General features: G+C 46.0%; 1 protein-coding gene across 1 annotated transcript in view; it reads left to right on the top strand.

The window, feature by feature from the left end:
* LOC144806465 (uncharacterized) overlaps positions 1–11699 on the top strand; it is a 45803-nt gene extending 34104 nt beyond the window's left edge. The window contains exon 4 of the mRNA XM_078672828.1: positions 8562–11699. Within this exon, the coding sequence (XP_078528954.1) occupies positions 9948–11246 (1299 nt within the window). The 5' untranslated portion in view covers positions 8562–9947 and the 3' untranslated portion in view covers positions 11247–11699. The remainder of the gene's footprint in view (positions 1–8561) is intronic.
* Positions 11700–19399: the final 7700 nt, after the last annotated feature.

Genomic DNA, 19399 nt, shown 5'->3' with positions numbered 1-19399 from the left:
ACTTCCCCCCTTCCCAGATGTGACCTTGCAGAGCGTGACCCACCTGCAAATGTCAGAACCGTTTTTAGTCACCTAATTCATACCTTTGTTGAAGGATCGTGAAGGACACAAGTGCCTGTCCCCCCCACACATCGCCTGCCCGCTCTAAGCTAATCAATCCCCATTTTTTTTAAGCCCTGCAATCCTCCCACTGCACTTAAGAGATCACCATCATACAGTGGAGTAATTTCAGTCAGCTTATCTTCTCAGCCTAAACACTTGGTAGCCTCTCTCCACACCCTTACTACTGTTTGGGTATGAGTAGATAGAGTGCACTCATACTTTCTTCAATACAGCACCGGGGTGGGGTAACCTCTCTTGCCCATGGCCAATCTATCTACCCGGTAAGCAGGATCCTCACAGTCCGCAAAAACCCAGTTGTTGACTGCCACCAGCTGCGTGGCCCAGTAACACTTGAGAATGCTCCAGACCGCCAGTCCACCTTAATCTCCCCTCTACACCTTACTAAGCACGAAGTGCAACCATCCCACAACAGGAGCCAAAGTTCTCAGTCTACCTTTTGAAAAAAAATGTCTGGTGGGATCTTAAAGGACATTTTCTGCACAATGTACAGGAGACCCTGGAGGGTCATCACTTTAAATAGGGCCACCCGGCCCAGTAAGGAGAGCGGGAGCACCCGCAAGTGTGGGGGATCCCAGCGAAGACGGTCTAATTTCGGGAGTATGTTCCTGCCTGTGCTCTCTTGTAATAGACACGCCCAAATATTTAAAGCAATGTAGTGCCACCCGAACTGTGCACCGAGAGTTCAGCCACAGGGTCCCTGCCACCAGCAGGAATGTTAAGGACTTCCAGTTGATCCTACATCCTGAATGATCTCCAAATATGCGAAAAAATTGTAGGATTTGTTCACTCAAGAAGGCTGGCTACGTGTCATATAGCAAAACGTCAACGTATAGGGAGATTCTCACTCCTGATCAACTGGAATACCCCATATGAGAGGTCCTGGTGAACCCAAACGTGGAAAGAGCACAGGAGACAAGGAGCATCCCTGTCGGACGGCAAAGACTCGAGAGGCTGTATTATTGCCGCGCATGCGCGCTAAAGGGGCCACATACAAGAGCTTGATAGCAGCGCCACTGATTCAGCAAAGGAATCCCCTGTTGCATGTGATACTCCATTAAGGTGTCGGAGATTTAAGCGCGTTCCCCGGTGTGGCATGAAGCCCGATTGATCAGGATGATCCACTGGTGCAATTACTGTCCGCAGGCAGATCGCCAGGGCGTTCACAAGGACCTTAGTCTCAAAATTAAGCGGGGAGAGAGGTCTATAAAACCCCACTCAGTTGCTGGTTCGTCCTTTTTTGGGATGACCACCGCCTTAGATGTTCTTTGGTCCTCTGGGAGACACCCATATTTTCAGGCAGTCTGAAACCTACTCTGGAGGTACTCCCTGACTTTATCCATCATTCTTTTATATATTTCTAAGGGGAGCTCATCAGGCCCATCGCTTGCCCTGTTGCAAGGTTCCTATTGTCTTATTTATTTAGTCTACTTGGTCTATTGCGTCTCCGTCCTCATTCGTTAGCATTGGCAGGGTCAGGTCTTTCAGGAAGTCTCTCCCAGTATATCCATCCCGTTGTCAATAACCTCAAGGATCTAGTTCCGTTCTTTGTCTCGTCTCCCTAGCCATGCAAGCAACTCATTGGCTTTATCACCAACATCATAGAGACAATGCTGGGTAGCCAGCGAATGAGTGCACGCTAGTTTCCATTAGTACGCTTAATGTGGGTTGCTTCAGTTGATGGTGTAATGGGAGAGAAACTGATTCCCCACTTGCCAAGCGAGCCTCCAGGAAAGCACATTCCTTGTCCTGAGCCTCGCACTTCAATTTACGTTCCTTCGACATTCTCCCAATCAAGGCTTGTGTCTGGCCTCAAATCACTGCCTTGAATTCATCCTACAGCACGCAAACTGATTCAACAGGCCGCCCGTTCTCCTTAAAATAGAATTCTGTTCTATCTCTCATACGAGCTTTGAACGTCTTGTCTTTTAAATATCACGGATCAACCCTTGGGGGTAGGATGAAGTCCACAACCGGACCATCGAGTTGCATCGCCACCAGCGAATGGTCTGAGATTCCCCCTGCTATGTGCATAGCAGCTCTAAAATCAACTTTATGAACAGTCTGGGTGAAAAGATAGTGCAGGCATTCAAGACTACCATGTGCTACAGACAGGTGCATCTGGTTCTGATCCCCTCTTCCCCTCTAGGGGCATTTAGGAGTATCATGAATATAGTATAGGTGCAGTTCGTATATTCTCTGTTGTAAGCGTCTTATCCTTCCACAGGATGAGTCAGTCTTGTCTGGGTTTCTTTCCTGTTTCCCGGCACTTAAATGGCACACCGAACACTCGTGAGAGCAGTGACCCACCAGCAGGCTTTTGTGGAGCGCTTTGGTCCTGGGTGTAGGTCTGCATTCAGAAGGGCACCCACTCTGTCTTTTCTTTGCAGTTGCCTGAAGATCAGCCGCCCAAGATAGCAATTCAAAAAGGGGGTGGTGATGTCCAGAGTATCTGAATTAAGCAGAACACTCCTACCCAGTCAAAAGATCAGAGCTTGATCCATCACCGTTTTTTTAGCTCACTGCACCATCCCAGTTCAGAACCTGGCTATATGCAAATTAGTCTGTCCCTGGCCCAGTGCATCATGGGAACAGGGCAGACCAAACTACCAAGCCAATTCTTTACTGGAAAGGAAACAAGCTTCCGGGGACCGGTTTCTGGCATTACAGCCGTCTTCGGCCCGGCTTGCTTGAATCCTGATGGTGCAGTGAGCAAGGGACTCACATCTGAGCATACCCTTCCACACTTGTGGTGGCTAAAACGATTCAAAAAGGGGGTGGTGATGGACAGAGTATCTAAATTAAGCAGAACACTCCTACCCAGTCAAAAGATCAGGGCTTGATCCATCACCGTTTCTTAGCTCACTGCACCATCCCAGTTCAGAACCTGGCTATATGCAAATTAGTCTGTCCCTGGCCCAGTGCATCATGGGAACAGGGCAGACCAAACTACCAAGCCAATTCTTTACTGGAAAGGAAACAAGCTTCCGGGGACCGGTTTCTGGCATTACAGCCGTCTTCGGCCCGGCTTGCTTGAATCCTGATGGTGCAGTGAGCAAGGGACTCACATCTGAGCATACCCTTCCACACTTGTGGTGGCTATAACGATTCAAAAAGGGGGTGGTGATGGACAGAGTATCTGAATTAAGCAGAACACTCCTACCCAGTCAAAAGATCAGGGCTTGATCTGTCCCTGGCCCAGTGCACCTTGGTAGTTTGGTCTGCCCTGTTCCCATGATGCACTGGGCCAGGGTTAGACTAATTTGCATGTAGCCAGGTTCTGAACTGGGATGGTGCAGTGAGCTAAAAAACGGTGATGGATCAAGCCCTGATCTTTTGACTGGGTAGGAGTGTTCTGCTTAATTCAGATACTCTCTCCATCACCACCCCATTTTTGAATCGTTTTAGCCACCACAAGTGTGGAAGGGTATGCTCAGACATGAGTCCCTTGCTCACTGCAACATCAGGATTCAAGCAAGCCGGGCCGAAGACGGCTGCAATGCCAGAAACCGATCCCCGGAAGCTTGTTTCCTTTCCAGTAAAGAATTGGCTTGGTAGTTTTGGTCTGCCCTGTTCCCATGATGCACTGGGCCAGGGTTAGACTAATTTGCATGTAGCCAGGTTCTGAACTGGGATGGTGCAGTGAGCTAAAAAACGGTGATGGATCAAGCCCTGATCTTTTGACTGGGTAGGAGTGTTCTTCTTAATTCAGATACTCTGTCCATCACCACCCCCTTTTCGAATGTTTTAGCCACCACAAGTGTGGAAGGGTATGCTCAGACATGAGGCCCTTGCTCACTGCACCATCAGGATTCAAGCAAGCCGGGCCGAAGACGGCTGCAATGCCAGAAACCGGTCCCCGGAAGCTTGTTTCCTTTCCAGTAGAGAATTGGCTTGGTAGTTTGGTCTGCCCTGTTCCCATGATGCACTGGGCCAGGGTTTGACTATTTTGCATGTAGCCAGATTCTGAACTGGGATGGTGCAGTGAGCTAAAAAACGGTGATGGATCAAGCCCTGATCTTTTGACTGGGTAGGAGTGTTCTGCTTAATTCAGATACTCTGTCCATCACCACCCCCTTTTTGAATCGTTTTAGCCACCACAAGTGTGGAAGGGTATGCTCAGACATGAGTCCCTTGCTCACTGCACCATCAGGATTCAAGCAAGCTGGGCCGAACACGGCTGCAATGCCAGAAACCGGTCCCCGGAAGCTTGTTTCCTTTTCAGTAAAGAATTGGCTTCGTAGTTTGGTCTGCCCTGTTCCCATGATGCACTAGGCCAGGGTTAGACTAATTTGCATGTAGCCAGGTTCTGAACTGGGATGGTGCAGTGAGCTAAAAAACGGTGATGGATCAAGCCCTGATCTTTTGACTGGGTAGGAGTGTTCTGCTTAATTCAGATACTCTGTCCATCACCACCCCCTTTTTGAATCGCCCCAAGATAGCAGTCACACCTGGCCTGTCTGTAAGTGCAGCCCCTCTGGAGGCCCGACCATCAGCAATTGAGCCCACATTGTGGCCGGCTGGACCACAGGCGTGAGCTCAGCCAGGGTGTTCGACACTGGAGTAGTTGTAGTCCCTCATGGACCTCTGACACAGAGTAGTCAGAAATTCAGCAGCTAAAAGCCCAACACAGGCTCTCCAGGAAGTCAGTAGATTCAGACTCTGTTGTGTTAGGAATTTGGCAAATGCAACCTTGAATGGGCCTGTTGGCAGCACACAATCGTCCTACTGGGCCTCAACAATCATGTTGTCGTTAAGTTTTATTTTCTGCCTTGAACTGTTGGGAGAGTCTTGGCATCCCTCAGACTAGCTGGTCCTGCTGGATGGCTTTGCGGCCCGCCCTACAGAGAACGAGGATGTGTCGGACCTTGCTTCTTCCAGGACAGACTTGTCTTCCTGCTGGATAGTCAAACTCCCTTCCCTTTCTTACCAGACAGGCAGGCTTCTAGGCTCCTCAGTACAGGTACATAGCTTCTCCATTAAGTAATACAACCTGCCGGTGATGTCCCTTCAACTTAGATAGACTGTCAGGCTGACACCATCCCTGGTGTCACAGCAGGCACCTGAGTACTTTGTAGAGCACATTATTCCTTGGTAACAGAGGACTTTGAACTCGAGTATAAATGAGGGATAGATGGTCCCACTTGCATACACAACTGGCAGGCAGGAGATGCAGTTTACTCTGTCGCACTCTCACATTGCATTTATGCTACGCACACCAACACCCTAAACATGCACTTGATGTTAGCGCAAAGTCTGGGCACAGGAATAGAAATGGAGCATAACATGTGTGTGTCAGTAGAAAGCCACTCCACTGACCATGATGCAAAGATATCATAAGGCTATTGATCCTTACAACAGGGTGCATTGCCACCACCGCTCTAGCTGGTAAACCCATGACAGTCCTCTGCCTTAAATAAGGGCACACTTGGTGTGACCCTCCAGGTCACAGGACCGGTCCAAGACCTCTCATAGTCCCTTGTTAGAAGTTGCACAGTACTGGGGTGGCAGAAAAATCTCACGTAATTGTTTTGTGGTAGATTTACCCCAGTAACGTACAGTTACTAGTTTGGCGCCATGGACTGGGGAGTTGCCACGAGGAACAGATTCTCCTGCCTGTCATACCACATGCCATTCACTATTTCATAGTGTTTTTCTTTTTTTATTTACCACTTGTTTTAAGCAGGTGGTATATATATATAAATATATATGCATGTGGTTGGTTGGGGGGATATGGGTGAAGAAGCAGGGAAGGGAAGAGGAAAGCATTTTCTAACAGAGGGAAGAATTGTGGGTTTCTCCCAGTTAGTAAAAAAACAGGATACGTCTTGGCTGCTTCTGCTGTACCCAGAGTCTTGTGCGTCTTTTCAGTCTAATTTTTCTGTCTGGAAAACAATTGTGTCCTGTTTTTCTGCACCCGATTACATCCAGGTGCAGAAAAACCTAACACCTGATTTTTTCTTTTTTGTAAAACCTTTTTATTGATTTTTGGAAATAATGTTCACAGTAAATAATAATGCGACGAAGGTGATACAATAGTACAGACATGCCCGTTAGATGTATACAATATTCCACAGGCGCGTGGAGTAGGGGCATGGACCGCTTAGAACTGATGTAGCGTGAGCGCAAGGAGAATTTGGTGGAAAGAAACAGGGGGACTACGTGTGGGGTGAGGGAACTTGGTAAAGAAAGCAGTGTCCCTGCGAAGGGAGGGAGAGAGAAAAGAGAAAAGAGAAAGCCCCGGAGGGGAATTAACTAACTGGGGAGGAGGGGGAGGGGGGGAGAGGGATGTGACTGAGCCAAAGGAGCTCGGCAGGCGAATTGCACTGAGCGCATCTACGGAGTAAAACAATTGTGGGGGGGAAGAGTGGAGTGGAGTAGAACAGAGCGGAGGCCGGAGGGGTGAATTCGGAAATGGGTGGGGTGGGGGCGCATGTCGATTATTCCCTATGAGGGCATCGATGCCGTCCGGGGCGCGGGGCATGTTGGGAGGGGCTTGGGGTATCACGCTGGTGATCTGACAGAGATTCGTGGTATAGGGTGGCCCATTCTAGGGAGATAGGACGCTTGCGCGGACCTGTAGCTTCCTCCTCCCGAAGGGCATCCTCTTCCGCTGCAGTCCGCTTTCTCACTGCGCCCGCCCACGTCTCTAGTGAGGGTCCAGCTGGCGCGCGCCATTGCATGGCTATGTTCCTTTTGGCTAGAAGCAAGGATAGCGCAGCATATCTGAACTGCACCTTGTGTGTTTTTGGCCTGTGGAATGTCCCCAGGGGGACTGCCTCCCAGGAATGCAGGTCGGTGAGGCCTGTGAGGGTGCTAATGAAGTCAAGTATGGCTGACCAGTAAGGCTGAAGGGTTGGGCAGTCCTAGAACATGTCGTGGAAGTGTGCGTACGGGGAGTGACATCTGGGGCATAAGAACTGAGTGTCAGGATAGAAACGCTGGAAGCGTGCCGGGGTCTGGTAAGCCCTATGTAAAATGTAGTATTGTATGTTTTTGAACTGCGCGTTTCTCTACACCATCTTTGGGAATTCCAGTGCTCTGTCCCACTCCCGGTCATGTAATTGTCTCCCAATCTCGTCCTCCCACACCGTCCTAAGAGTGAGTAGCGGCTTGTGTGTAAGTTCCCGGATGGACTTGTACAACCAAGTGACTAGGTGTCTTCCGCTCCCCATGTAGAGGATAGTGTGTATTACGGGGTGTGTCGCAGGGCTCACTGACCGTTAGATTACCATGTGGGCGATAGCCGTCGATGAGTTGGGGATGTGTCAGGAACTGCTCTGGGGGGAGGCCAAGGTCCTCCATAAGTTGTGCGAACGGGCGAAGCTGGCGCTCCTCAAATAGTGCCTCCGCCTCCGTGACCTCAGAGTCCGTCCATGCTCCTACCATGGTGCTCGTAAAGTAGGAGACGCCACGTGGCCACCCCGCTAGTGGCAGCCGTGGGGAGTAGCAAGTGGTCCTCGTTGCCATGCAGTGAATTTCCAACATACATTGGCGGGCCACGGACACCTGCAAGGGGTAGGTCCGGCAGGGTTTGATGCCAGGGAGCAGCAGCCGACAGAGTTCCGGGATGGGGCCGTGCGTTGTATGAGTCTCCCCGGAATGTCTTCCCGCCGTCCAATACGAGAGCCACTGAAGTTGCGCTGCTAGGAAGTACGATTCGAAGTCGGGGGCACCCAGGCCCCCCTGTGTGGTGGATAGTCTAAGTTTGGCGAGGGCTATTCTATGCCGACCATTTCCCCATATAAGGGTGCGGAGCAGCGAGTCCAGTTCGTGAAAAAAACTTCTGGGAGGCACCACCGGGAGGTTAGTGAAATAATACAGTAAGCGAGGGACAATGATCATTTTTGCCATGGCTACTCGCCCGATGGGAGCTAGTGGGAGGTATTTCCAGAAGCCCACCGAGGCGCGGTTGCCAGCGAGAACCTTGCCATGATTCATCAGGTGGAATAAAATGAACACATGAAAGTACGCCTTAATTTCATTGCCCTTGATTCATACTCTGGACCATAGTGGAGGGATAGGTCTAGGCATAGTCCTTGCAACACACAATAGATTTGTGTGCGGCAGAGGCCAGAACTCAAAAGTCAGGATACCAGATACAAGTAGGTGGTAACTCAGGGCAGGGGAAAACACCTGTTGTCCATGGAGGGGAAATTCCCATCTCAAAAATCTACATTAAAAATTAATTAATAGTATTCTTTTTTAAATATCTGTTTGGTGCCAGTCCATATGACTTTAATTTCTGCTTTGGGAATTCTATGTTACAAGTCCATAGGGTACATGTATCCTTTGTGAGCTTAATAAAATGTTGGAAATTCTACAAATCCTCACTCCTACATCCAAGTACTCTCAGGCTACCATTCTACACTCTGTTTGTAAATTATTTATGGGGAAATTTACATGTATTATGTATTAACTATTTAATTTTAATACTATAGGTGATTGAAATTACGGACGAAGAAAGCAAGATTTAGCACCAGGCAACTGAATGTTAGTGCCATAAGAAGGATTATTTTGAAAAACTGAAGGACATCCAGCATTCTAAGTTTAAACATTTTCCAAAACCTAGGTGTGGCGAAGAAGTGGGAGCTGAGGAAAGTACTATACTGTAAGTGAAGTCTCTAATTTTAGCATTTCATTAACCCAGAGCAAAGTCATATCTGTCCACACAGCATAAGAAATAATCCCAGAAAGACCAATCACAACATCCTCATCTGAAATATTATCAGAAAGACAAATTGCCTCAGCATGACAGAATAACGTTCATCTAAAGCACACATGATCTAAAGCATCATGTAATTCCAGAGAGGAAGCACACACTGCATAAAAGAAAGATATAACAAAAGGTTTCTTCTGCAAACCATCAAAGAAAAGACTCTGAAAGAAGACTCCGAAGCTGACACGTTAACAACCAAAAGATTGGAAAATCGCCTTTGTTCAACAACCGTTTTTAACCAGTTACGCAAGTTTGAGACTATCTGCCTCGGGATATAACACCTCGACCCACTCTGCTCACTCTGGCGAAAACCTTAAAAATCCACCACTTTATTGTTTTCATGACCATCTCAGATTGTTTCCTTTTTAATGTGTACTGTTCTGTAATTCTATGTAAATCGCCTCAACATTCTGTTGTGCAGGAGTGATATGTAAAACTGTTAAATATAAAAATGGATTAAATGAGCACCGTTGCGCTATAGCTAATGTAAATAAATCCTCGTCTTCAGAACTACACCTTACACCAAACATAGAAAGGGTAAAATTAACTGATGTTCTGCAACTGGTGAGCCACAATAGTACTGTGCATGTTCTAATGTTCTCAGTTAGTGCCATTACGTCAGTGCAAATGGTACTTATCAGTTTAATCATTAAATATCAGACTAACACCTTATCACTGCATTGCTAAGAACCTATATAAATAGATTTGAGAAAAACTTCAGTCACAAAATAAGTTGCTGCCGGAGAGGCTATAACCAAAAGACTATTATCGGCTAGAAACATTTCGACAGGTGTTAGAGGGCTGCATCCAGACATATTTTGCTCAATTCAAGTGTTAACAAGATTACACACAATTTCTTCTAGAGATAAATACTGAACATTATCTAAATAAGCACGACTCTGAAATCAGGTTCACTCGTACCGTGGCATATAAGCAAGAGAAAACTAAATGTAACTCTAGGAATATACCTTATAAAAACACGTGCTGTGAGAACAAATTCAGTGTTCAAACCCGCCTCAATCAAAGCAAAATAACCCAAGTTGGGGAAATAAGTTACCTGTGCCAAAAACGATTCAGCCATCAATCTCATCTCACTGAATTTGAGAGAATGCACACTGGGAAAAACATCTCTCAGTGCTCTGAATGCCAAAAAAGTTTCATCAGTAAATATTATCTCACTGAGCATATAAGAATCCACACTGGGGAAAAACCTTATCAGTGCTCTGAATGCCAAAAAAGTTTCAGCAGTAAATATTATCTCACTGAGCATATAAGAATCCACACTGGGGAAAAACCTTATCAGTGCTCTGAATGTCAAAAAAGTTTCAGCAGTAAATATTATCTCACTGAGCATATAAGAATCCACACTGGGGAAAAACCTTACCAGTGCTCTGAATGCCAAAAATGTTTCAGCCTTGAATCTAGTCTCACTGCACATGTGAGAATGCACACTGGGGAAAAGCATCAGTGCTCTGAATGCCCAAAAAGTTTCAGCAGTAAATCTTATCTCACTGAGCATATAAGAATCCACACTGGGGAAAAACCTTATCAGTGCTCTGAATGCCAAAAAAGTTTCAGAAGTAAATCTTATCTCACTGAGCATATAAGAATCCACACTGGGGAAAAACCTTATCAGTGCTCTGAATGCCAGAAAAGGTTTAGAATCAAAGGGAATCTATATCAACATGCATTAACCCACTCTGTGGAAAAACCTTATCAGTGCTCTGAATGCCCAAAACATTTCAAACTTAAATCACTTCTAACTGCACATTTGAGATTCCACACTGGGGAAAAACCTTATCAGTGCTCTGAATGCCAGAAATGTTTCAGTGAAAAAAGACCTCTCACGCTGCATATAAAAACGCACACTGGGGAAAAACCTTATCAGTGCTCTGAATGCCCGAAATTTTTCTGTCACAAAGGAGAACTCACTAAACATACTAGGACCCACACTGGGGAAAAACCTTATCAGTGCATTGAATGCGACAAATGTTTCAGTAATAAAAGCCGTCTCACTCAACATATAAGAACCCACACTGGGGAAAAACCTTATCAGTGCTCTGAATGCCAGAAATGTTTCTATGACAAAAGAAGACTCACTATACATACTTGGACCCACACTGGGAAAAATCCTTATCAGTGCACTGAATGCAAGAAATGTTTCAGTGAAAAACCCTGTCTCACTCAGCATATAAGAATCCACACTGGGGAAAAACCTTATCAGTGCTCAGTGTGCACAAAAAGTTTCAGAAGTAAATATTATCTCACTGAGCATATAAGAATCCACACTAGAGAAAAACCTTATCAGTGCTCTGAATGCCACAAGTGTTTCAGCCGTAAATCTGGTCTCACTGCACATGTGAGAATCCACACTGGGGGAGAAACACCAGTGCTCTTTATTTTTTGACCATTTCCGTCTGTATTTATCCATATTTATTTTTTGGGCATTTTTTCTGTATTTATCCACATTTATTTTTGCCACACGCAAAAAACGCCACTACAGCTAGTATTTTTCCGCATTTATTTAAATTGACAATGCACGCCAGTGTCGGGTTGTTATTGGGCAACACAATACATTCATCTGAAAACGTTGCCATTGTAGTACAAGCACATGTGCATTTCAAGAGACTTTGCAGACATTGAGGCTCTTTCTGGCTTGTAACGTACCGGTTGCTACCTCATCTTGTATCTTGGTTACTGGTGTTACTTGCACAATTGTCACTTTTTCCTCATGTAACGTAACATTTGCTCTTGTAATGTTACTGTTCCTATTGTGAAGCTCTCTGACACCCTCGGGTAAAGTCTGCGCTATATAAAAACGCATAAATAAATAAATGCCTTGACAGGGGCCTAAACGCAACGAGAGAACTGCATCTCCTAAAATGGGAATTGCAGCCTGCAGTTCTGTTTCTCGAGAGGCCTAAGCCTAAGGTAGTACTTCCTCTCCCTGAGCCCACGCTGCCAGTCAACCGCCTGCATTGAATGGCTTACCAGTGGTAAATCGCCTAGATGCAGCTCAGTGCAGCCTGAATATGAATCATTCCCAGACAGCAGAGGACAAGGGGTTCTGAAAATGCTTCCCTTTATTCAAGTACAGAGAAACCGACTGCTTCATCAATCAGGATTGGGTCTTTTTCAAGTCACGGCAAAGAACTACTAGTTGGAATTATGTGATTACATGGCTGCTTCACTTTCTGCATAGTTATGAATTTTGCCACATTATCCAAATAATCCATCATCGATACATGATCTGTTGATTCTAACAACATTTTTGTTTAAAGCACATTTCCCAGGCAATGGATGCAGATGAAGCATAAGGTCATAAAGGGGGATCAGCTCCAGCTTCTGGTGATTAATGGAGCAATGAGGCATTAATTGAAGAAACTTGAAAAAAAGAAAGCTAAAGTGTGTCATTTGCCCGATATCGCTTCTGTGTAGGCTTGGTTTCTAAGCGCTGTTAATATATCTTACAAATCCTACCCATATCACGTTGATAGTTAAGTTGTGCCGTTTTAGGTTGTTTACAAAGGAACGTTTACTTTGTTTTTGCATCACAGTAACTAAGGTGACTCTGTAAGGGGATGCGAACAGCTGGTGCTACGTGGGTGGGGGCGGGAGGGCCGGAACCCGAGGCTGTAGAGGTCCGAGAGAGGCAGGAGCGGCTTTTAAGGGAATCGATCTGGATTCTGACAACATTTTTTTTTTAAACACATTTCCCAGGCAATGGATGCAGATGAAGCATAAGGTTTACAAAGGAACGTTTACTTTTTTGCATCACAGTAACTAAGATGACTCTGTAAGGGGATGCGAACAGCTAGTGCTGCGTGGGTGGGGGCGGGAGGGCAGGAGCCCGAGGCTGCAGAGGGCAGAGAGAGGCAGGAGCGGCTTTTAAGGGCACATACACGTACCCACAAAGTGCAAATAGAAGGAGCTGGAGCTGGCGCAGCTAACGGCGGAGGAGCTGGTGGTATTAGCACGCCCGCACGGTGATGCTTGTAAACAACCGGGATTGGCTCAGGGTCACTTGAAGACCCTGAGCCAATAGGTCAACAGTACGTCACTGAAAGGAAGCCACGTCACTGGAAGGAATCCCCAGAATCTGAGCAGGGCACGGCAACTCTGAACAAAGGCTGCAGCGCGGCAAAATGTACTTTTTTACTCGTATTTTTCCGCTTCTACATACAAATACAGACAAAGGAAAAAAATATTTCCGTCTGTATTTATATGTGTAAATACGGAAAACCGGGAGCCCTATACATAATATACAACAGCAGGAAAACATAACAAACCAGTTACTTGCCTTCGGTAACGCTCTTTCTGGTGGATACTCCTTTACCTGGAGATTCCTTACCTTGTGAATATTCCCCACACGCCAGAGTGGATCCTCAAACTTTAAAGCAGTCCTGCTGCACGCAGTAGGAGACATCATGCAGCTCAGTGTCGCCGTCATTCTGCTCCAGAAGTGACAAGCGTAGACGTATAAAAGCACTTCCCATGTGCACTGTGAACAACTACAGAGGTCTGAGTTCATTATCTCACAGGTCTGTATCACATATGCAGGCCCTGGGCAGATATTAATTCACCATTTTCATTAAGATTAGAATTCAGATGAGGCCTTTTCATTTCCAAAAATTCTAATTGTGTTCTCAGCATCAAGTGTATATATAAAACGTTGAGTGATGACTGCGCAGTGCTTAAGATGAAAGTGATTTGATGATAAAACAGTCCGATCCACATTTTGCTCACAGAAACAGGGGTGCAAATGCTTTTGCACAATACAAGTTAAGCAAAGGCGATTCATAGAAGATATAATTTATATGAAATAGTCCCTGTATAGTCAATGTTTCAACCGTTCCATTTAATTACCATGGTCTCATCAGGATGGTAGAACGCCGCTTCTCCAATATGCTTCTCAACAATATTCAATACAACCGAGTAAGGATTCTTCTGTATCTCTGGGCAGCGTACCTGGGAGGAAGTCAAATTCAACTAAGCAGTTCCAGCGCCCGTTCGTCAGACCAAACAGCTGCAGCCAGTGAATCCTCGGCTCGCTGTCAAACAAGTTCAAGTGTGACTCTTCCTGATGAGACCATCGTCATTGACTGTCTTGTCTGTGAGAAGTTGCACCAGCCATCCTGTGATGGTGGGCAGGAAGACATTCACCGGCAAGTGAAATGCTTGCAACTCCAACAGCTTGTTGTGGAGTTGGGTCTCTGCCGGTGACGAGGGTTCCCTAGTCTCTGTCTCCCATATGGCCTTCCCATCCCAGAAGTGATACATCCGTCGCCACTGTTAAGTCTGGGTGGAATAGAGAGAGGGATCTGCCACTGGCATAATCTAATTCACTGGAGAAAATGTTGGGTACGGCCTACAATAGGGTGAGTAAGTGTCTGGAGGGACACAAAGAGGTTTTGCAGCTGCACCAGTTGTAGCAGCAGGTCCCTCAGTGGCATGATGTCCCAGACTTTGCCTTTATGTGCCATGGCTTTGAAAGAACTGGGAGACCTGTTGGGTTTGCAGCAGGGTCTGGCGCTGGCAGTATTGAAAAACCCTACTGTAGCCAAAAGGGGACGAGATTTGTGATGAAATTGCGTGGCGGAGGCAGACAGACCCAAGGAATCTGCCTGGGGCATAGTCCACTTTCTTGCTTAAAAGGCGAGAGCCATCGAATAGCTTGTTCATTAACCATGCTCGGGTATCTTTAGAGAACCATATAGACCCAATCATGGCAATGCACTGTAGTTCTACACTCATGCCAATCGCCTGACCCAAGCAATAGGCTATGTCCAAGTCACAACAGAGTACAAACTTTGCTGCAACACATCTATCCTGATTAGCTTGTGTTCGCCGGCAGAGTTTGGGCCACTGTTTCCCACAGGGCATGATTATATTTGGGAGCATTGTCATTGAGACCCTCCAGGATTTAGCGATGTGCAAAAAAAAATCGCCAGTTTTGTAACAAGTCTACATTTTTTATAAAAATTCCAGTGAATGCTACCTTGTCCTTGCATTGATCCAGCGCTCGCCAATGGGCCAATAAAAGGAGGAGTCTCAGCAGCAGGCAAGTGATGTGTTCTTTGTTTATTTACTCCTCACCGGCCTGCCTGCTGTTTTGCATTCACCTGGAGGGCTTCGGACTCCACCACCAGAGAGTAGGACCTTTCTGGCTACAGCTTGGACTCTTGTGCAGCCAGAGGAGAGAACAGACTGTACGTCGTAGAACGGGGCAAAAAGAATATCAGGTATGTTATACTGGCATGCTGAAGCAGTAGCAACAACAGGGAGTAGTTTAATTATAAACAAGTTCCCATCAGTCCACCATCGAGACCGCCCTTCATCATCTGGGATCTTTTATGTTTATAAATAACACATAGAGGGTAAAAAAACCTGTGCTGGCAGATGACTAAGCCATGCACAGGAAAAACCACAGTGTTATTATAGATGTGCGAAAAAGGCGTGTATACTCGGGGAACTGAAAAGCAGTGCAAAGAAAAGGTGTGTGTGAAAAGAAAGAGAAAAGCTCTAAAATTAGGTCGTGATCGGGAAAACAATTTTAATAGACACCCTCACACTCCTAAATCAATAAAAACAGTGCAAAATGTGGTGTAACAAATAACCACTAAAAGAGATGTAAGGTCGACATGTTTCTGCAGACAGATGGAGTCTAGTGATCTCCTGCTGCTTCTTCAGGACCATTAGTGCTACTGCTAAGTTAAAATAACAAAAACCATATCACCTGATGGTGTATGTATGTTCGTCTTCTCATCCTAGGAGAGAAATATGTATATAAGAGGGTACAGTGTCAAGGATACTTGTAACAAAAAACAACATGCACAGTGTGCCATCATTTTAATGTGCTGGTCATAAGCAATTATTGACCAACATCTCGGACTGTCAAAGTCAGTCACAATCTCCACTACAATCAATGTGTAGAAGTAAATTCACTCACCCACGTGATGGGAAGGAACAGCCCCACCTCACCTGGCACGAGCTCAGGTAGTGGATGCACCGCACTAAGAAAAAGACAACAATTAAACAGATGTATCTACATCTGTAGTCCTAGCCCAATTGGTCTCAACAAACGCCACACAAGGCGTCCCACCCTGTCACTGCCACAGAACCCCACCTGGTTGCGTTTGTAGCTTATTAAGAGTGTAACTCATGATTAATAGTCATTGGGTTCCCATGCCAAAACTCATGCCCAAACGCCACATTTATAGCATCTTTAAAATTGTTTACACATTGTTGATGCATCGTAAGTTTCAAATTCCACAGCTAGTGGCCAACCGCTCATCACCCAGACACATGCTAACTCACATCTCCGTCGGTGCACCGGTCGTCCCTCTAAGCTCTCTCGTAGGGAGGAACCGACGCGGTGCACCGACGAGGTTTAAATGCCTTCATCGGCTTCTGTGTTCGGGGCGGACCGGGCGTTTCCTGACGCGTGTGATGCGTCATAGCGTACGACGCGCCATCACTAATGCGCTGGTAGTCATGGGAATTGTAGTTCCCAGAGAATGTTAAACTACCGCGATCGCCGGTTCGAGTCCTCATTAGAGGACATGCGTAACACATTGGAACTGACAGACCAGTTGCCATGGTCTGTCAGTTCCAATGTCTATGGTGAGTGTTTTAGTCGTCTGGGGACAAGCCGCACAGGTTCAGACTCTATCCCTCCCCCACTGTTTGCCTTTAGGAGAGGCCAAAACTTGCGAGATCAGCTGGTTCATACCAGACCAAAAACCTCGGTTCCAAGGGCTGTTGGAACTCTGTGGGATTTGCCCGCAGTTACCGGACACCATCCCTGTGGCAGCTGTGCGGCTTGTCCCCAGACGACTAAAACACTCACCATAGACATTGGAACTGACAGACCATGGCAACTGAGACGGTTCACTAATTGCAATAGTTCGAACCTGATTTATTTGATAACCTGTCCTTGCAAACTGAATTATGTAGGGATGACCACCCGTAAAATCAAGCTCAGAATTTCTGAACATAAAAGTTCGATTCGTTGCTGCAAACAGGCTACCAAATTGACGAATCACTTTGTGCAGGTGGGCCATCAACCTACTGACATCCTTTGGACGGTATTAGACCAACCATGGATTCCTCCATCAGTAACAGACACGGTTCCTTTCCATAAAGCCTTCAGGTTGTAATCATGAGTCAAATAATGCTGAGGAGGTTAAAATATTCAAATTGAATTCTAATTACGCATGAAATGTTCATTGTTCAATATATTTCTCTTAGTATTTTAATGTGAGGACTTTAATGCTTAAGGAAAATAATTAGTATTTGCTTTTCTATATGTAGGAAGCATTACATTAATGAAATCACTGTATCCCACCTTCTTTCTTTCCTTTCCTGTTCTTTATGAACGTTTCTATTGTTGAACTTTAAAGATTGCCCAAAATTCGGAATTGTGCTCTACATAACTTTGCTGTGTTACAGTATGTTGATTTTTATGTACAACTTTTGTCTCTTATGTGTATGGCAACTGATGTTTTGGTTTGCTTTAATAATCAGCTTATGTTTGTTAGGTTTTATTATTCAATAAAATGTTTCAAACACAACAAATGGTAGTTGATATGTATTTACAACTGAAGCATTTTTATTGTATGGGCAGTTTCAAAGGGGCCAAAAATATGGTCTGTGGAATGACGGAGGACCACATTGGCATCAGCAGGGAGAGGTTTGGGCAGGTGATTGGGGATACATGTAAAGTTGGAAGTAGGGGAAACAAAGCATGTACATTGTGTGGACTGTGACTCCTGGAGTTATTGTGAAGGATACCATGCTACCCTGTAAATGAATCCCCTAGTGATTATTATCACGGTGAAGATCCCTCAGTAATAAAATGATGTTACTGTCAATGCCAATGGAGGACATCAACTGCCACAGCTTGGACCTATTGACCCAGTCGAATGCTGAGAACTGGTCCATGAAGGCTAGGTATATGGGGCTGGAACGAGCCACAGTGTATTTGTTCAAAACCATGTACAGGTTTAAACACTGTTCCACAGTGGAACGACCTGGGCGAATGCCGTTTTGGATATCGGATAAAAAGCTGTTTTCCTCAACCCATGATACAAGTGTGTCAAGTACCATGCGGCCCACCACCTTCACCACAGAGTCCAGCAGAGAAATGGGCCTATAACAATAGGTACTGTCCCGTTATCCCTTTTTAAATGCCGGGACTATAATCCATAAAGCCCAAGAATTTGTGCGGCCAATCTGGACTGCAGTATTGATGACAGCTGTGAGGACAGGCACCCAGGTTTTTAAGTGGGCAATGTAGAGATCTGGTGGGATCCCATCTGGTGCGGGGTCGTTGTTTTTAGATAGACCCAGAATACCGCCTCTCACCTCTTTCATGGTGAAAATAAGTTCCGACTTGCCTTCCACCCTTTCCTGCCCCTCAATCGGAGGGGTATCCGACTGGAAGATACCCTCGAAATGATGTACCCAATCGTCCTCTGTGATTTGGGCATCCAGTAAATTAGCATTATTTCCAGATAGAAATGGGCTGTTAATAATACCCCAGAACTTTGAGCTATTACGCGGTTTACAAGCCTTCACTAAATCGTTCTAGGCCTCCTCCTTCAGGGCAGACTTGCGAGTTGCTAGAGCAGCCTTATATGCTCTTTGTAGGCCTTTGTCTCGGGGCTTAACACCCAAGGCCTGTCTCAGGTTCATGGAAGCCTGGGAGCACGGCAAGTCAAACCATTGTGGACATGGTTGCTAGCGGCCACTACCCGGGTCCCGTAGTAACTTCCTTATGACAGTAGACATGGATCCAAATGCACCCATGATGTCCGGAGCACTTGCCTCATCGTCGAGACAGGTGGCAAACTCGCTGCAACACTGAGTTAAAAGGGACTCGTGGAGTAGCTCTGGGACAATACACTCCCACGTTACGCTTCTTCCCACTTCCCCTGCTTTAAGGGGGACACCAGCCCCCCCACCCACCTTGGTATGTCCGAGTGTTCGGGTCCAGCCTGTTAAGACACAAATGGGGTTGTGGTCACTACATTCACTCACCTGCACAGAAAAATCGGTAACCAAAGAGTAAAAGGGGGTACATACAAAGGTGAAATCAATAAAGGTCTCACACCCTCTCCCAAAAAGGTGGGAGTAATGTCTTTTTTCCCTGGAGGCAGCTTATTCATTACTGATGTTAGATCAAATTCAAGCAAGATGGAGTTAAGCTCAATACCCTGGGGAGTATTTTCCGTGTGTAAGCCTGCTTGTCGTGCACAGCCCATAGCTTCCACTCCTCCTTGCCTGAAGTCCCCACACATGAGTGTTAAAATCCCCTGTTAGAAAAATGTAGTGATAACTCTGACCCTTCAAGATGCTATGCTGAAGTACAGACCCCAGCAGTTATATTTCTCTCATCCGGGTGTGTAACTCCAGCGTTGAAAAAGTTACCAGAGCAGCTTGCTCCTTCCACTGGACAACAACATCACATGTAAATTGGGAGAGACATAGAGTGAGGTATTGTAAGAAACTGGCTCTGTATACTGCACCAAAGTGAGGTACAGTGTGTATAGAGTCCAA

The sequence above is a fragment of the Lissotriton helveticus genome, chromosome 1_2 (assembly GCF_964261635.1).
Source record: "Lissotriton helveticus chromosome 1_2, aLisHel1.1, whole genome shotgun sequence".
NCBI classification, from domain to species: domain Eukaryota; kingdom Metazoa; phylum Chordata; class Amphibia; order Caudata; family Salamandridae; genus Lissotriton; species Lissotriton helveticus.
This window is presented reverse-complemented; position numbering and strand designations above follow the sequence as displayed.